The 18567-nt window shown below is 33.7% G+C and overlaps 1 protein-coding gene across 2 annotated transcripts in view; it reads left to right on the forward strand.

The window, feature by feature from the left end:
• Positions 1-18567, forward strand: part of LOC133189568 (follistatin-related protein 5-like) — a 43085-nt gene that overhangs the window by 8363 nt on the left and 16155 nt on the right. The window contains exons 3-6 of one of the 2 annotated variants that reach the window (XM_061324940.1): positions 4447-5344; positions 6095-6361; positions 9311-9559; positions 10945-11184. In XM_061324940.1, the coding sequence (XP_061180924.1) occupies positions 4447-5344; positions 6095-6361; positions 9311-9559; positions 10945-11184 (1654 nt within the window). The remainder of the gene's footprint in view (positions 1-4446; positions 5345-6094; positions 6362-9310; positions 9560-10944; positions 11185-18567) is intronic. The other variant, XM_061324941.1, reaches the window with a different exon arrangement.

Genomic DNA, 18567 nt, shown 5'->3' on the forward strand with positions numbered 1-18567 from the left:
TTAATGTGTTGTTCTTTATGCAGGCTTTGTTTTAATCACTTATGAAATCCACTGAATGATGATAAATTGTAGCATTTATAGAAGTATTTAGATTCCATGAAGGATGTTTTTTTATTTAACCTCATCTCAATGATATCGAGATGAATTTATCTGCATATCTCCCTTATGGGCATTAGATTCCAGAGTTATATGAGCAGGTCCCAAGTAAATATATTAGGCCTACCCTGGACCAAACTTGCATGGTTCAGATGCATCTAGGGATGCAAACTGCTGGGCATGATTTGGACTAGCATCTTAGTACCAACATTTTTTGGATGATTGAAAAAGTTTACTTTTTCATAATACTCCCTGCTTGAAGAAAAAATAGCAGTTGGTTTATGATTTACATTTCTATGAGACTTGTATTAGCCTGCTGAAAGCCCATTAAAAAGCAGTTTTTAATATAATATAATATTTAAGTCTAAGTGCCATCATCATGATCACAGTAACTAAATCTCTGATGGTAGTGTTTGTATCGATTTTTTTCCCTCTTAACTCTCTTCTTAATTTAAAAACTTCTTTTGAATTAACTTTACATAATATGTGATTTAATTTGTGTGTTTGGCTGTTTACCTCTCGTTTATTTCTATTAAGGTAGCATGTGGCCTATAGATAATGCATAACCAGATAGCATGTAAATATTCCTCTTTCTTATACATGTATCTGTGGCCTTTACACAATGCATGACCAATTTACATGTAAATATATATATATATATGGCCTATACACAATACATGACTAATTTACATATAAATAGTTCTCTTGCTTATATAAATTGCCTGTACACAATGCATGACCAGTTTACATGTAAATATATTCCTATAGCTTATATATTATATATGGCCTATACAAAATGCATGACCAGTTTACATGTAAATATATTCCTGATGCTTGTATCAATGCATGACCAGTTTTCATGTTAATATTCCTCTTGCTTGTATCAATATTTAATGCATGACCAGTTTACATGTAAATTTTGCTCTTGCTTTAATCAATACATGACCAGTTTACATGTATTCCTCTTGCTTGTAGCAATGCATGACCGGTTAACATGTAATAAAATATTCCTCTTGCTTGTATTAATGCATATCCAGTTTACATGTAAATATTCCTCTTTCTTATATCAATACATTTATATTCAGACATGGTAGATATTCCTCTTTCTTATATCTGTAGCTTATAGACAATGCATGACTAGTTTACATGTAAATATTCCTCAAGCTTATATCTGTGACATATAGACAATGCATGACCAGTTTACAGGTAAAGGGTCAAGCTTATATCTGTGCCTTATAGACAATGCATGTCAAATTTACATGTAAATATTCTTCTTTCTTACATCTGTGGCTTATAGACAATGCATGACCAGTTTACATGTAAATATATTCATCTTTCTTATATCAATACATTTTTATGTAAATATTCCTCTTATATCTGTGGCTTATAGACAATGTATGACCAGTTTACATGTAAATATTCCTCTCTTGCTTTTATCTGAGATCTATAGACAATGCATGTCCAATTACATGTAAATATTCCTCTTGCTTATATCTGTGGCTTATAGACAATGCATGACCAGTTTACATGAAAATATTCCTCAAGCTTATATCTGTGCCTTATAGACAATGCATGACCAGTTTACATGTAAATATTCCCCCCCAGCTTCATGTTTCCTCCATTTCTTTACTTGACAATTACTGCTGACAATCTTACAATTCTCAACTTCCTTAATTGAATACAGACATGATTTTCCCAGTGGATTTCCAGTAGAAAGAATTGATTTTATATCTAGTCATAGACAAGTGACAGATCTGTTTGTATTCTTGATGCTATAGATTCAGAAATTTGCAAATTGCCAAAGCTTTTTTGTGCATGAGGAAATTTCTTCTTTTTCTTTGTAAAGAAGAAATGCAAATGTGTAGAATTTTTACCTTTCTCTGAGAAGATACTGTTAGTCCAAGACAAATAATTTCTGTTAGACAGTTTATGGCAGCAGTTTATAGTTTATAATTTGCACAAAGGATGAGAAAACTTCATTAAGTCTTGCAAATATTTAATATCAGACAGTAATATTACTAACAATATTGAGATATTTGGCATTGGTATAGTAATTTACATTTTCAGCTATGAATTTGAATGTATTGAAGTTAATTATCACTTTTATATTAATTAAGTTGAAGAATGTACCATTATTCATGGAGAGATTTGAATATGAAGCTGATATACAGTCTTATCTTGTGTACTATAGTCAGAACTTTATAAAAGAATAGCCCAAGCAGTGATCATGGTGGTATAGGTTCAGTATGATATAAACAAAAGAAAGGACTTGCATCCCAACCATTACACATGCAATTACAATAGGGTATAATCCTCATTTGGAAACATAACTTATATAGATTCTGTAAGTGACTCCTCCTTTATTTCATACCAAATAGTCCCAATAACTGCATTTCATGTTGTTACATCATGTACATATTGATAATTCAAGAAATTTGTCTTTTCTTAACAGTTTTGTATTCATATATATACACATGTAGAAATCTTTTAAGTATTATTGAGTTTATTTCAAAAGCATATGGTCTCTTAACACTTAGTTTTGTTTTAGGAATCAGTCATTGATTTTCAGCCCCTGTGATTTGCTGACACATTCTTGTTGCCTCACTACAAATGACTCACGTTAATGAACTCATCCTGCCTGTCTTGTTTTTGCTACAGCAAAAAAGGAAAAAAAAAGGGAAAACAATTGAAGTCAAGTATATGCATTGTAATTTAACTGAATTGGTAATTATTTCTCATGAAAAACATTAAGGAAATCAGTTGTATTAAAATGAAATGAATTGATGAAGAAATATATGGAGATTATTATAATGTACCTAAATATACCAGGTAATTTTTATTGCAATCTTTTGTCTACCGTTGAATTTCAAAACGATTCATCTGAATATTAGGATTTTAAAAGCTATCAAACATAAAAAGTGGAAATATGTAAATATTCTCAGATACATGTGCAGAACTGTTATATCTCCAATTTAGCCTGTTATATAAAGAATGCATGATTTTCTGCTACATAGAATGGGTTGTAATTAATTACGAAACAACAAGCCATAGATAGAATGGCTTGTGACATTTCAACATCTGTATCATTTGACCAATACATTACTGTTCTGTAGAATATCGGTAACAATTCATTGAAATCTACCTCTCCCGAGGAGTGTTATTGGAAAGATTAAAGTGGGATCAATACCTCCAACAAATATCAGGGATATTGGGACTACATGATGATGTCTGCTGATTGATTTTACAATCATCCCAAATAAGTTCATCTCCCCAGTATACTGTCTATGCAGATTTTGATGCAGGGACCTTAGTTTGAGGATTTTTCGTTAATTTTGTGTCTTCATTCCCCTCCAGTAGTTGTACAGATTCTGTCATTTTGTTCATGCAAGTACATTTGTTTAGTAGAATAGCTTTTTTTTCATTGATACATTTTATGTGGATGACCATTCATCTGATCCTTTTGTTATACTGTTTAAATCCTAAAACAGATACATAATAGTTCATAAAAATGGTTTTATTGAGTTGGATTCTATGGTGATACAAATGGAACTCAGTGACTCACCATGAAATGCTGATCTCGAGAGTGCATTTATCCCATAATGGCTAGCCTCACATATAGCTGTGGTGCTGCATGGAGTTAAGTAATGGATACTATAAAAAAAATAAAGTATGAGGCATCTTTTTGTATCTGCTAGTCCCTGTGAAATTAATAAGAAAATTCATGTTATAATTGCATTTTCACAGCATACAGTGCTGGTAAAAAGATTTTAAGGAGGCCATGCAATAGAAGAAATTTGAAACAAATGCCTTCAATTTATCTCTAAAATGACAGGCTAGAGGAGACATGCCACAAAAAATGTTTTTCATGCAAAGATGAACTGAAATATGGCTCCAGACTCCTAGTCAAAATTACAGATCATCGATATATTTGTACCCTCAAATTGTAACACTTACCAGCATAAAAGGTGGAAATATCCACTTGTTCAGCATTAATTCCTTCCAGACTTGCTAGAGGAGACATGCCACAAAAAATGTTTTTCATGCAAAGATGAACTGAAATATGGCTCCAGACTCCTAGTCAAAATTACAGATCATCGATATATTTGTACCCTCAAATTGTAACAGTTACCAGCATAAAAGGTGGAAATATCCACTTGTTCAGCATTAATTCCTTCCAGACTTTTCCAGAAAGTTTATAATTAAAATGTAGAAATTCATGAAAGTATAATGACTGGCTATTAACAAGCACATGCATATTTTGTCAGCACCGAGTATATTACATGGGAAATTTTTTTTTAGTTCAATACCGATAACTATTATCACAATTTAACATGCATTATGTATTTACAGAAACATGGCACCCTGTACAATGACCCTGGCTACATTGGTTACTGGAAACCTCCTGTCAACAAAATCTATGTCCCCGAAAAAGAAACAAAAACTTCAGAAACAAAGGGGGACAAATCTGTTGGTTTGAATTTACATGAACATGTGCACTCAGAGAAAGGAGAGAGTCAAAAATCAACAGAAAGGAGTGATGCAAAATCTACAACATTGGATCCTAATCACCAAACACAGAAAGAGGATGTAGAAATTGAACATCAGAAGAAACACAAAGGTAAAATAACCAGTGTAAAACTGACAATTAGAGATGAAGGAAGTCCTTCTAAATGGAGTGATCAGATGAAAGAATTTATCAGGGAGGTTTATGGTAGTAGGCTACCTTATACAGAAACTGATGTTGTATTAGACGATGACATCGGAAAAGTCAAAGTAACAACAGAAAACACAGTCAAAGAAACCCAGACATCACAGACTAAGGCTAAACCATCAACAACAACAGCCAAAAGTCTCCAAAATCTACCGAAAACAACACGGAGACCCAAAACATTGTTAAAAGGCAGTGGAAGAACTGAGAAAGAAGTGAGTAATGACTCAATGAGAAAAGTTATTGAGAAGATTCAGAATGAAAGGAGTACTGAAGAACAGCCAGAGACGGCAACTAAAAAGGAACAAAACAAACAAACAGAAAAAACAAAGGCAAAAAAATTACTCAAACAGAAAGATAAAGTCTCTGGTGTTGTGTCAGGTCAGAAAGTCGGAGGGTCAAAGGTCAAAGTCTCTTCTACCACAGCAGCGCCCTCTACCAGACCAAATCCTCCTACGACCAGACCTACTCGTGTGACTCCTGTGTCAGAGAGGAAAACACAACAAAGGAAAACTAAGTACATCTTGTCCAGACCTCATGGTAAGTAGGCTTAGTTTGAAGTTTCCCTTTCCAGTATTCCTTTATATACAAATTTTAATTAGAAAATAATGAAAAATCCAGTGTCTTTATGCCTCTTCGTGGGTAAGGCTTGGGTAGATAGCAGTATTTGTGATGTCTATTTTTCATCCCTTTGTCTGTTCATCAGCACCATGGACTTAAATTACCTCATTTTCAAGGAAACTGTTCAAAATATTATCATCAAAATTCACACACTGATACCAGTATATATTGCTAAGAGAAGTATAATTGTCAAAATTTTGTGACCTTGACCCTATATTTGACCTTGTGCTTTATTTGTAATATCAAAAGTGAGATTGTACCAGTTTATTAAAACTATTATTCGCTTTGAAAAAAAAACAAAACTTATCTTTGAAGACAAAATGAAGTGATTTTTATGCAAGAGGTCATGCATAGATTTACTGCATATAAAGAAAATGAACCTGAAAAAGTAAGGTATTATTTAGCTGTGTGGATAGGATAAATTAACACTAAATAGTACATGTACATAGATACCAAACTACAAAAGGTATAGTTTCTGCGTATAAAAACAATAAATGAACTTTTTTTCCCCTTTTTCATACCAAAAATAAAAAGTACTACTGGATTTCTTTTCATCATGTTCATATTAATATACAACTGTACATTGGCTGGGCTTTTATTTCCTTATATGGACATATTTTTCTGGTTTACTCTTTTTTGATTAAGTGATATTAATTATGTATTCCATAGTGCCCTGTTCATCAGATGGTGACTGTCCCTCAGGTAGAGTCTGTCACAAGAGGTCCTGTGTGTGTGGTGACACTACCCTCTGCTCTAAGCATGCTCATGCTGTGTGTGGATCCAATGGGGTGGTGTATCCCAGTCACTGCGAACTCCACAGGCATGCCTGTCTGGAGCAGAAACACATCAAGATTGATTCCGGGGAAGCTTGTTCCAACCATCCGAAACCTCCACAAATAGCCCAGCAGTCTGCCAGGAATAACTCAATAGTCAGAGGTGTGTATGCTCCAACATCAAATATGCCTGTACGTCTCAAAGTTATGTTCTCATGAAGATGATGTAACTGTCTTACTTTTTTTATGGTTGAGTAGGTTGGTTTATGGTAATTTTTTTAAAGCATTTCCATAATATCTCATTCCTATGTGTTTCATTCAGTTTTTGACATGATAATAATAGGTTATCCAAGAACTGTGCCAAGACTTTTCCCTCAAGACATGCAAAAGATATTGGTTAATTTTGTGAAGTTTTTATGACTGTGGTATGGGGTTCTCAATTTTGATGTACTCTAGTAATGAAATGGTAATTGCTTGTCAGTTGTGAACATGTTCAATTTAAATATATTGATTATATCATTTATCTTACTAATGGGTATAATGGGTATAATTTTTTTTAAATTAAGCGGTTTAAAATAATATTTGATACATCGAAGCTGCTTAGACAAAGTTAATCAACTATGGAATTACTATAAAGAATCAGGTGTAAGAAGTAGTATTCTATATTATATTACAACAGATTAAAGATATCAGTCAGCTCATCCTTACTGGTTAGAGAGCTTATGAGCCCAGACCCAAACTTGGTCATTGTAACCTGATACCTACTGATGCACCCAGAGTTGTGTTATGTCAGTAATGAGTCATGTAATGAGTCATGTTCCTAATTATAACCTACATTTGTGGATGAGTGACCAGGTTCAGTTTTGTAGGTGAACCAGACTTGTTTGGATTATCCATGCTTGGATGAGAACATGAGTTGTATGATTGCTTCAGATAATGAACTAAAACAATTCATACTGATCAGATTAAAGATGTAGGAGTGGTCGTATTCTTTTATAACCGTTAGGCCTAATTTGACCAAACTTGCTTGAATATTAAGGATGCTTAGAGGCAGCCATGCCATCGATATTGTAATTAACTGGATCATATAGTTCAGTTCTTGAGCTTTCCTTAGTTTACTTAAAACCTTTGGCAATCCTTCGACTTGTATTGTTGTACGGACAACGGAATCTCAAAGTTTTTCACTGTGAGGAATATTTCACTTCAGCATTTTAAATAAAGCTACATGTAACGTTGCACTGAAAAAACTGCCCCCCAAAATGTCAAAAATCAGGTTCGTTTAGAGTAATTATGACTAAATTGCTTGACAGAGTAGATGAAAATGAAAGATAGTTTATTAATGCAATTGTTGGCAATTCTATGAGTACATGCCACACACAACTGCTGCTATGAAATGGGGCGCAGATCCCAAGATATCATACTGTTGCTGTACACTGTATTGGAGTTTCCACTGCTTACTGTCCTTTCTCACTGGAGGTAGGGTTGGGCCACAATGGACGATCAAAGTTTTACATGGGAATACAAAGGAAAAATCTTCAAAAATCTTCTTCTCAAGAACCACTGGTCCAGGAAAGATGAAAGTTATGTGGACACATCCTCAGGTAGTGTAGATTCAAATTTGTTCAAATCATGACCCCGGGGTAGAGTGGGGCCACAATGGACGATCAAAGTTTTACATAGGAATACAAAGGAAAAATCTTTAAAAGTCTTCTTCTCAAGAACCACTGGGCTAGGAAAGATGAAAGTTATGTGGACACATCCTCAGGTAGTGCAGATTCAAGTTTGTTCAAATCTTGACCCCTCAAGGTAGGGTGGGGCCAAAATGGAAGATCAGTTTTACATGGGAAAAAAATATTTAAAAATCTTCTTCTCAAGAACAGTAAAGCCGTGAATGGTCATATTTATATGAAGCATCCTCAGGTAGTGTTGATTCAAGTTTGTTCAAATCATGACCCCAGGGGTTAGGCTGGGCCACAATGGATGATCAATGTTTTACATTGAATATACATAGGAAAAATCCTTAAAAATCTTCTTCTCAAGAACAGCAGAGCAATGATTGGTAATATTTGGTAATATTCAATAATATGGAAGCATCCACAGGTAGTGTAGATTCAAGTTTGTTCAAATTATGACCCCTGGGGGTAGGGCGTTGCCACAATAGAAAATAAAACTTACAGGAAAAAATCTTTAAAAATTTTCTAAAGCCATGATTTGTCAAAGAAATATGGAAGCATCCTCAGTAAGTGTAGATTCAAGTTTGTTCAAATCATGCCCCCCCCCCCCCCCTCCTATTAGGGTAGGTTGATAGCACTTATAAAATACTGAGCTCTTAGCCAAAGTGCTCAGGTGAGCGATGTGGCCCATGGGCCTCTTGTTTAGTAAAACATAGTAAATACTTGGGAAAACAAGCACCCAAAATAAAAAAAAAACAATGGGGTGGGACACTTTGAGAAAGGCAGGCGGGGATGAGAATATTATTTTGCTTATTAATTTTATCTGGCCTAAGTACCATTAAAACTGGTTTCATGAAAATTATTTTAAATTTTTTAAAAGTGTGACCTTGAGATCTTCTGATTTTAAACAGTGTTCCATTGCATTGGGCATTTTAGAAGATTCCAGTTGACTAGATTACATATATAGCCAGATGTGTTTTATTTTGGATATGAGATCTGCATGTGAATAAGCTCTATAATTGCTAGTCATATGGGGATAATTCCAGTCCTAACATGCTCAGCAGTTTACATTTAGGATGCTTTATTGTTTTGTCTGCATGTGTTGCATGTTGACTCGGGGGACTTGGTTATTATTGATGATTTGTGAATTTTTCCCATGATGCAGTGAAAGCTGCACAAAATGTATCACTCCGTCTGCATTCATTCATTATGTATCATATATGCATGTATTTCATCGTATCATTGCTTCAGTTTAAATCCATTTATCTTGTCTTTGTCAGTTCATATTTTAGTGAAAAACATAAGCACTGTTTGAAAGGCACTTAAAAAACGATAAATAGGTACTCCAGTAGAAGTGCACATACAGTATTGAAATGTTTTATATGTGTTATTGTCTGAAATGTTAATTAAGTGACTTTGTTTACGTGTTATACATGTAGGTATCAGATGTGAATATCAGGTTCATGAGAAACTAGAAGGGGTACTTTGGGGGAAACAGATAGTAACAAGCCAGGCCAGTTCCTGGGATCTCTGCCTTGATCGCTGCGAACAACAGGCGACATGCCTTGGATTTGAGTATGCCACAGATAGTGGTCTGTGTGCAGTCTTTGAGAGGGGACAGGATGTGACCTATTGGCCTAACCCTAAAATGACTTTCTATGAGGTCCTACGATGTAGACACATTCCGGGTATATATTAGTGTGCATATCATCTTTATTTTTTCCCACGTCCATTTCCCCTCTGCACAATTTTTCTTCTGTACAAATTAGATGAAGTCTTTATTTCTACAATAAAAGTTTTTTTTGAAGTACATTCACATTTTCCAACAGGCATAGTGTATATGAATGGTTTATATTGTCAGTTTTGACATAAAGAATATACTGATATTGTCATGATATATGTCTCATTGTCTGTGTTTGTGATCTGTATTTGTGTTGTGCATGTTTTTGGTGTATATCTTTATGCATTGAATGTATATGTATTTCAGATATTGGGATTGAATTGAGAGGGCATTTTAGAAAATATAAAATATATATTTCATTGAGTTATGTACTGTAAATATACTTTTTGTCCACAGAGTCAAAATTTAGTGGAATTACAATTTCTGTTCAATCTGCGGGTAGAAAATTACATGCATTTCTTAGATTGCCACTATATCATTATGCCTTAAATGTACTTTAAGTATGCTGGGAGAAATTTCCATGGAAAATTTGTGACCATGTTCATAGCATTAATTAATACCATGCGGAAAAAATACTTCTCAGTAATTTTATTTATTAACAATCAAATTAAAATTAGATGTTCCGAATCCACTACCGCTTCTCAAACATCTAACAACATCCCATTCGGGGTCACGTCAGAATGACCTTTCGATTATGAATAAACATAAAAATTTTGGCCAATCAGATTCAACCTTCTGTATACAATTCTAAAATTAGTTCCACGGCTACATCTTTACATTACTGATGCTCAGTAGACTGTCTTACTTTGAATTAAAGTAATTTTGGTATAAATTGAACTATAGTCCGCCAATCTGGCATTCTTACCTGAATAACGCAAACGAAAAACACAAACTACTATATATCCCGCACGTCACATTCATATATAGCACGGTCTTTACTATGCATATTTTGTTTACTATGAAACCCCTCGGGCGTTTAGGTTTGGCAGTAAAAATGAAATGCATCCGAAATATAAGCCAAGATTTTGACGACGGCGATTTCATTGGGTAATCGAAAGGTCTCTCTGACGTGACCCCAAATGGGATGTTGTTAGATGTTTGAGAAGCGGTAGCAGATTCGGAACATCTGATTTTAATTAGATTGATTTATTAAATGCTATAATACACTATATTATGGTCATATGAAAGAGACAGTGAGGTACTTATATCTTTTGGACTAAAAATAAATTTGACTGATTTTTAAACTTTACTTATTATTGAAAACAAGCTTGAAAACTGTATAAAACTTTGTCATTTTAGGACAGGTAACTTTTTATTTACCAGTTTTGTTTTCTTCAGTCTGTCAGTGAAGTTAGTACTTTTTTGTTCAATACAAATTCTTTTTTTTTTCAGCTGACAGGAAATGCAGTTATGAACAGATCAAGTTAAACTCTGAGAACACGTACATGATGTGTGACGTTTCTGTCAGCTTCACTAAGGACATCATCACTTGCCAGTCTGCCTGTAGGAACTGTAAGGCATTCACTTACGTTCAGAATGGAGGCGTGTGCCAGGTGTATTATGATGAATCCTGTGTCAATATGCTAAACGAGATGGGCAAAAATCACTACATCAAGCACTGTCATAATACAGGTAAGTACAGGTGTGGAGGGCAGAAATCAGTACATCAAACACTGTCATAATACGGGTAAGTGTAGGTGTGGAGGGCAAAAATCACTACATCAAACACTGTCATAATACAGATAAGAATAGGTGTGGAGGGCAAAAATCACTACATCAAGCACTGTCATAATTCAGGTGACTACAGGTATGGAAGGCAAAAATCCCTACATCAAGCACTGTCATAATACAGGTGAGTACAGGTGTGGAGGGCAAAAATCACTACATCAAGCACTGTCATAATACAGGTAAGAATAGGTGTGGAGGGCAAAAATCACTACATCAAATACTGTCATAATACAGGTAAGCATAGGTGTGGAGGGTAAAAATCACTACATCAAACACTGTCATAATACAGGTAAGTACAGGTGTGGAGGGTAAAAATCACTACATCAAACACTGTCATAATACAGGTAAGTACAGGTGTGAAGGGCAAAAAATCACTACATCAAACACTGTCATAATACAGATAAGTATATGTGTGGAAGGCAAAAATCACTACATCAAACACTGTCATAATACAGGTAAGCATAGGTGTGGAGGGTAAAAATCACTACACCAAACACTGTCATAATACAGGTAAGTATAGGTGTGGAGGGCAAAAATCACTAAATCAAACACTGTCATAATACAGGTGAGTACAGGTGTGGAGGGCAAAAATCACCACATCAAACACTGTCATAATACAAGTGAGTATAGGTGTGGAGGGCAAAAATCACTACATCAAACACTGTCATAATACAGGTGAGTATAGGTGTGGAGGGCAAAAATCAGTACATCAAGCACTGTCATAATACAGGTGAGTATAGGTTTGGAGGGCAAAAATCAGTACATCAAGCAATGTCATAATACAGGTGAGAATAGGTTTGGAGGGAAAAAATCACTACATCAAGCACTGTCATAATACAGGTGAGTACAGGTGTGGAGGGCAAAAACCCATACATCAAGCACTGTCATAATTCATGTAAGTACAGGTGTGGATTTTAATATCCGCTTGTAAAACTCAGTCATAGGTAACATAGGTTACCAGAAATCAGGGAACATCAATTAATTTAAGGCATGAGTATCTTGTATTTTCATGTTTGACAATGATTACAAACCAGGGAACACAATAATTGAAATAAGAAGCTTAACCATTATTCTAATCAATAATTGCTTTCAGATCAGTTATCATTCTCATACACACCAAATAAAAAAAGACACTGATTGTTTGTATTTGCATTTTTAACTCACAGTTGTTATTAACCCTAACTGTGGATCAAACTTGATATATACTGTTGAACGTCGTTATCTCAAACACCGATATCTGAAATATCAGGGATACAGTGTATGTTGTAATGCTTTAGCTGTCCCAACCATTTTTTCTTCACAGTTTTTATTTTTTTTTTTTTTATAATTTATTGTATTTTCAATGGTTTCTTTTTACAAAAAAAAATTGAGAGAGAGAGAGAGGAGAGAGAGGGGAGAGAGAGAGAGAGAGAGAGAGAATTATGAAAATAAGTCATTCAAAAGTCTCCAGCTTTCATCAAAAGATTCTCTTTCATTATTTTTATAAGATATATATTTTTGTAATTCATACATTGTCTTAATAGAGGATATCAACCCACCTAAGGAAATGTTTCTGTTTGTACATTTGTACAGATAAATGTAATATTTGATTTGTAGAGCAATAATATTTTTAAGCTTGTCAGTTTTCTTCACAGAGCCTAGTAAAAATTCCTTTTTTGAGAAGGTTATAGTAGAGTGGATTCTATCAAAGCAGTACTCTGCAAAATTCTCTAAAAGAGTCTGAACATGTTCACATTCCCACAACAAGTGTTCAATTGTTTCAGTTTCTGTTTTACAAAGAGTACATACATTACTGTCAATTTTTTTAATTTTATGCAGGAAGGAATTTGTTGCTAGTATTTTATGATTTATTCTAAATTGGAACCACTGAAGTTTTGTGTTTTTTGTAATTTTGAATGGGAGTAAAAAGATTTTCTCCCATTCACCATTGCTCAAGTCAAAGACTCTATTCCAAGAGATTTTACCCAAAGGTTCAATTATTTGTTTGATTAATATTTCATAGAAATCATGGGATTTTTTAGCATTCAGTAGAGAATTAACATTCTCTGGAATATATGGATAAGTTACCTTTAATAAATTATTAGGATCTCTGTTTATCTTTCTCAGCCATTCTAATATTGCTGCTTTAATGCCATTATATTCAAGAAAATGTGTTTTTATCCCGTATTTCGTGTGCAGGTCATTCAAACTCATAAATGACCCATCTTCATAAAGTATGTCACTAATACATGAAATATTACCTGAAAACCATCTTCTATAGAAAAATGGCTTTTTATTAATAATTAAATTTTTGTTTAGAAATAATGGTTCTAAAGAAAGAAGTGTGTCATTTTGTAAGGATTTTTCACTAAAGTTTAACCATGCTTGCAACACATCCCTCCAAAATATATTTTTTAAATCATTCATTTTTTTGACAACATACTCTTGCCCACAGTATACAACTTTTTTAATGTCAACATCTAAAAAAGAATCCAACCCATTGTCCTGTAGTAACAATTTTTTCATCCATACTAGTTTTAAGGACATAATGAACTCTCTTACACTGATCATCTTGAAGCCCCCTTCCTTATAATTCATTATGCAAATTTTCCTTTTCAGTCTTGAATTATTACTACCCATTACAAATGTATAGAAAATCTTCTCTAATTCTTTTATTTGTATTTCAGAGGGATTTGGGAGAGATGCAAAAATATGATTTAAGGTTGGCAGTAAAAGGGTTTTTAAAACTGTCAAGCGACCAAGAGGAGTTAAATTTCTCTTGTTCCAGTGTTGTATTAATTTTTTTATATTACCAATTTTAGATGCATAATTAAGCATAAGTATATTTTGAAGATTTGTATCAAATTCAATGCCTAATAATTTAAAAGTTGCTTTTCCCCACTCTAATATATTATCTGTACATAGAGTATCATTGCTACCTTTTTTTGACCCAATCCAAACTACTTGAGTTTTACTATAATTTATGTGCAAACCTGATATGTCCGCAAATTTTTTAAGAGTAACAAGACTAGACTGAAGGGATTTTTCACTTCCATCTAATATTAGAGAAGTATCATCTGCCAACATAGTTAACTTTTTTTCAGTATTCATAAACTGAATCCCTTTTATATCTTTATTGTTTCTTATGCTGATTGCAAGGATTTCTGCACAAATGAGGAATAAATATGGAGACAAAGGATCTCCTTGACGGCAGCCTCTGTGTAAGTTAAAAGACTGTGATAGATTTCCTCCTTGATTAACAGCAGCTGTAATATTTGTATAAAAAGTATCAACCCATTTTCTAAAGGAATTACTAAAATTAAAAAATTTGAGGGATTTCTGTATAAAAGACCAAGACAAGGAATCAAAAGCTTTTTCAAAATCTACCAGGAGTAAAAGTCCTGGTATATGTTCTTCCTCTGTAAATTGCATGATATCATATATCAGTCTTATATTTTCAGAAATATTTCTTCCTTGTATAAATCCAGTTTGATCTCGATGAACAATTTTATCAAGATATTTTTTCATTCTATTAGCAATTGAGCCGGATGCGATTTTATAAATAGTATTTAGTAAAGAGATGGGTCTCCAGTTTTTTAAAAGTTGTCTGGGTTTATCACCTTTCGGTATACAAGTAATAATACCATGTCTTTGCGTGATACTTAAAGTATTGTTTTCATAAGCATAGTTAATGGACCTTACAACAAAAATTCCAACGGATTTCCAAAATACCTTAAAAAACTCTGATGTAAACCCATCTGAACCTGGTGATTTGTTTGATTTCATATTATGGAGTGTTTCTGAAGCTTCTTTTAATGTTATTTTACCTTCTGTCTCCAAGGACTCAACTTTTGAAAGTTTAACAATATTTGGAAAGTTTAATTCATCATCAAGATTGATGTCATTTAAAGAATTATCTATATCTCTATATAAGTATTCATAATATTTTTTGGCTTCATTCAGTATTTCGGCCTGCTTATAAATAATTGTACCATTTTCTGTTTCTACTTTTGGAATGATCTTGCTTGTAAAATTTCTATTTTCTAAGTTGCAAAAATAATGTGATGGTTTTTCCCCTTGTTCTACCCATCTTGCCCTAGATCTTATTAAAACACCCCTCATCTTTTGTTTTCTTATATCTTCTAATTCCTTATTTTTTTCCTCTAAAATTTCAACATTGTCAGCAGTAGTATGTATTGTTTCTTCAAGGCGTTTTATTTCTTCTACAAGTTTTTCTTCTTTTAGTTTTGTTAGTTTCTTTTTGTATGAAGAGTAGGAAATACATTTTCCTCTTATTTCCATGAGAAGGGTTTCCAAAAACAATTGGTCATTTATTGTAAAAGTTAATTCTTCATCGTTAACTTGTTGCAAGTTTTCCATTAAATATACAGGTACAGCATACTGTTTTTTAACATTCTTGATGACTTCATTTATAGTATAAAGAAAATTTTCATCACTCAAAAGGGAATTATTAAATTTCCAAAGACCTTTACCTTTCTTAAAATCATTAAAAGATAAAGATAAACTAATCATAGAATGATCAGACCTATAACTTGTTTCAATTGTACATTCTATTGCACTTGGCAATATATTTTCTGAGATCAGAAAGAAATCAAGCCTGCTTTGTTTTAGTGGATTTTTTTTCCTCCATGTATATCTTTGGGTGTCTGGATGAAACTGTCTGTATATGTCAATATAACCACCATCTTCCATAAAATCAAGAACCTTTTGCCTTGCGTTTGGATTATTTATATGTTTGTAATTATAATAGTCAATGTCTGGGTTCAAAACAAGGTTGAAGTCACCACACATAATAACACTTTCACAATTAAAATCATCTATACAAGTTTGTATGTTTTCATAGAAGGCTGGATTATCATTATTGGGGCCATAAATATTACAAAGAAGCAACTTTTTTTCATCAGTTTTAAATTCTAAAAAGAGATAGTTTCCATCAGCATCCCCTTTTTGTTTTAAAATTTGTATATCAAAGTTATTATTAACGAGAATGGCTACACCCCTCGAATTTGAGGAGAATGAGCTAAAATAATAATCAAAACCCCATAGATTTTGAACATCATTCTCAGAGTTGGGTGTAAAATGTGTGTCTTGTAAACAGTATATATTGTAATTTAGTCCTTTTAAAAAGTTAAAAACATCTCGGCGTTTGTTGATATCCCCTAAACCCTGACAATTAACAGATAAAATTTGTAAATTCATCTTTAGTTGAAAAGTAAACATTACCTTTGAAAGCGTGGAGCCATTGTACTTCGGAAAAAAGTGATACAGGAAGAAAAGAAAGAAAGAGGAGAGCAGAAATAAGGAATAAGAGAAGAGAAACATATAAAACACACATTTAAAGTTCAAAAATGGTTGGGTAAGACCCCAAAGCCTTTCACAAAACTGCGTTGTTGTAGCCAAATCCGTTGGCAAACGATACCGGAAGAGTCTCTACGAATAGTAGTACAAGGAGTCCTTAACGTGGCATATAGATCCGGAATATTTTTTCGTTCATTTTTCACTTTCTTCTATCTTTTCATCGATATTATCTAGAATCTCAAATTTCACTCTCTGTTTATCATGTTTATTACTCTTAATTTCACCATAGACACTTCCGTTGAAGTACCATGCGTTACTAATCTTATGATGTTTTTTCAGGCGTTCGATTAGCATAGCATTCTGCTTGGTAACATCGTCTGAAAGCCAGTGTTCTCCGTTCGTCTTGGTCTTAATGACAGATCTTTTACACATTATTGCACTCTTCGCGGCGTTGTTTTTCAGCTTAACCAGAATCGGCTTGGGTGTATTAGGCTTACCCGGGATTCTATGGACTGCAATTACATCGCCCTCTAGGATCCGCACCCCACATTCACTTCGAATCACCTGTCCAACAACTTCCATTATATTTTCCCCCTGCGTCTGGGGAACACCATTAAGTTTAAAGGAGTTTTTCCTAGAATACTGTTCGTTGCGATTTGCAGTAACATAAGCCTCACGGGCAAAATAACTTGTGTCCTCCGCTTCTGTTTCAAGCTGTTCAATCCTTTGCTTCAGCTTTTCGATCGTATCATTTTGATCATCAATAACTTTTTGTAACGTTTGTTTGTTTTCTTTGATAACCTCGTTGATTTTTTCCATTTTCTTTTCGATGATATCAGTAACAACATTCTTCACAGTATTTTCTACAATTGACTCCAGGTCTTTTTTAGTTACAAGATCATTTTTCAATCGCCGAATTTCTTCCATAACTGACTGTAGCTCTTTACTAGGTTTTCCTGGTGAGCTGACACCAGGAGTGACTGGATAGCTTTCAGATTTACTACTAGTTCTTGTAGGTGGCATTTTTACAAGTTTTCAGTCTCCAGATTTAAACATAAACACTTATACAGTAAACTGGTAAAGCACGAAATAACACACTGAGTTAAATCTACTCACGAACACCTGTAGTACTGAAGAACTGTAGAGGCCTCGATAGCGAATGCAAGCTCTCTGCAAACTCTCTGGATTTTTACCACAGAAATGCAAAAAATAGCACCAGAGTCCGACAAGCAGTGGTTATACAACAATCACATGTTAATTTTTCCACTTCTGACCAACTTATAGGCTTTAGAGCACGGACCCCGTGTTCAAGCGGCCACCTTCACTGACGCCATTTTTAAACTTTTTCACAGTTTTTAACCTTGTCTGGAATCCTTAGATATCTCAAAGTTTAATCTTGGTTCTGTTGAGTTTGAGATATTAAGGTTTGACTGTATTGGTATGCATACTTCATAGAAACTATAAGATTGTCAGTAACTTTGTGGACAGCATTTCTGGTACTCTTGATTTTCAATGACAGACTTTGTAAAGACAGATAGAGAAACATTCACTTTGTATGCAAGACATCATTTTGATCATTTCCATATCAATATACAAATACTACTTTTGACTGACTTTTTTCAATTCAAATATAAAGCAATTTTGTCTTCAATCTTTAAACCTGGATTTTACTTGCATCGTTATTGACTATTGACAATAAATTGGCAAATTTGAATACACATATTATGAAGCTATGTCTGTATAATGGAAAAATTTTAACCATTTTTTTTTTCTTCAGTCCTAAGCCCCATCCTTGAAAGTGAACAAAAAAAAAGAATTTTCCTGAAATTACTGAAAGCTCTTTTGACTACAATTCTTGGTGTACCGTACGGAGATATCCAAGACCCTCAGATTTCAATTTCTAAGGAAAAGGTTTTACAACCACAGATATGATGGAAAATGATTTCCCTTGTGTAACAAAAGCTTTTAGGGATAAGAATACAAGAAAAT

The sequence above is a fragment of the Saccostrea echinata genome, unplaced genomic scaffold, assembly GCF_033153115.1.
Source record: "Saccostrea echinata isolate AGI-Se365-2 ecotype Australia unplaced genomic scaffold, CSIRO_AGI_Sech_v1 ptg000019l, whole genome shotgun sequence".
Taxonomy (NCBI): Eukaryota; Metazoa; Mollusca; class Bivalvia; order Ostreida; family Ostreidae; genus Saccostrea; species Saccostrea echinata.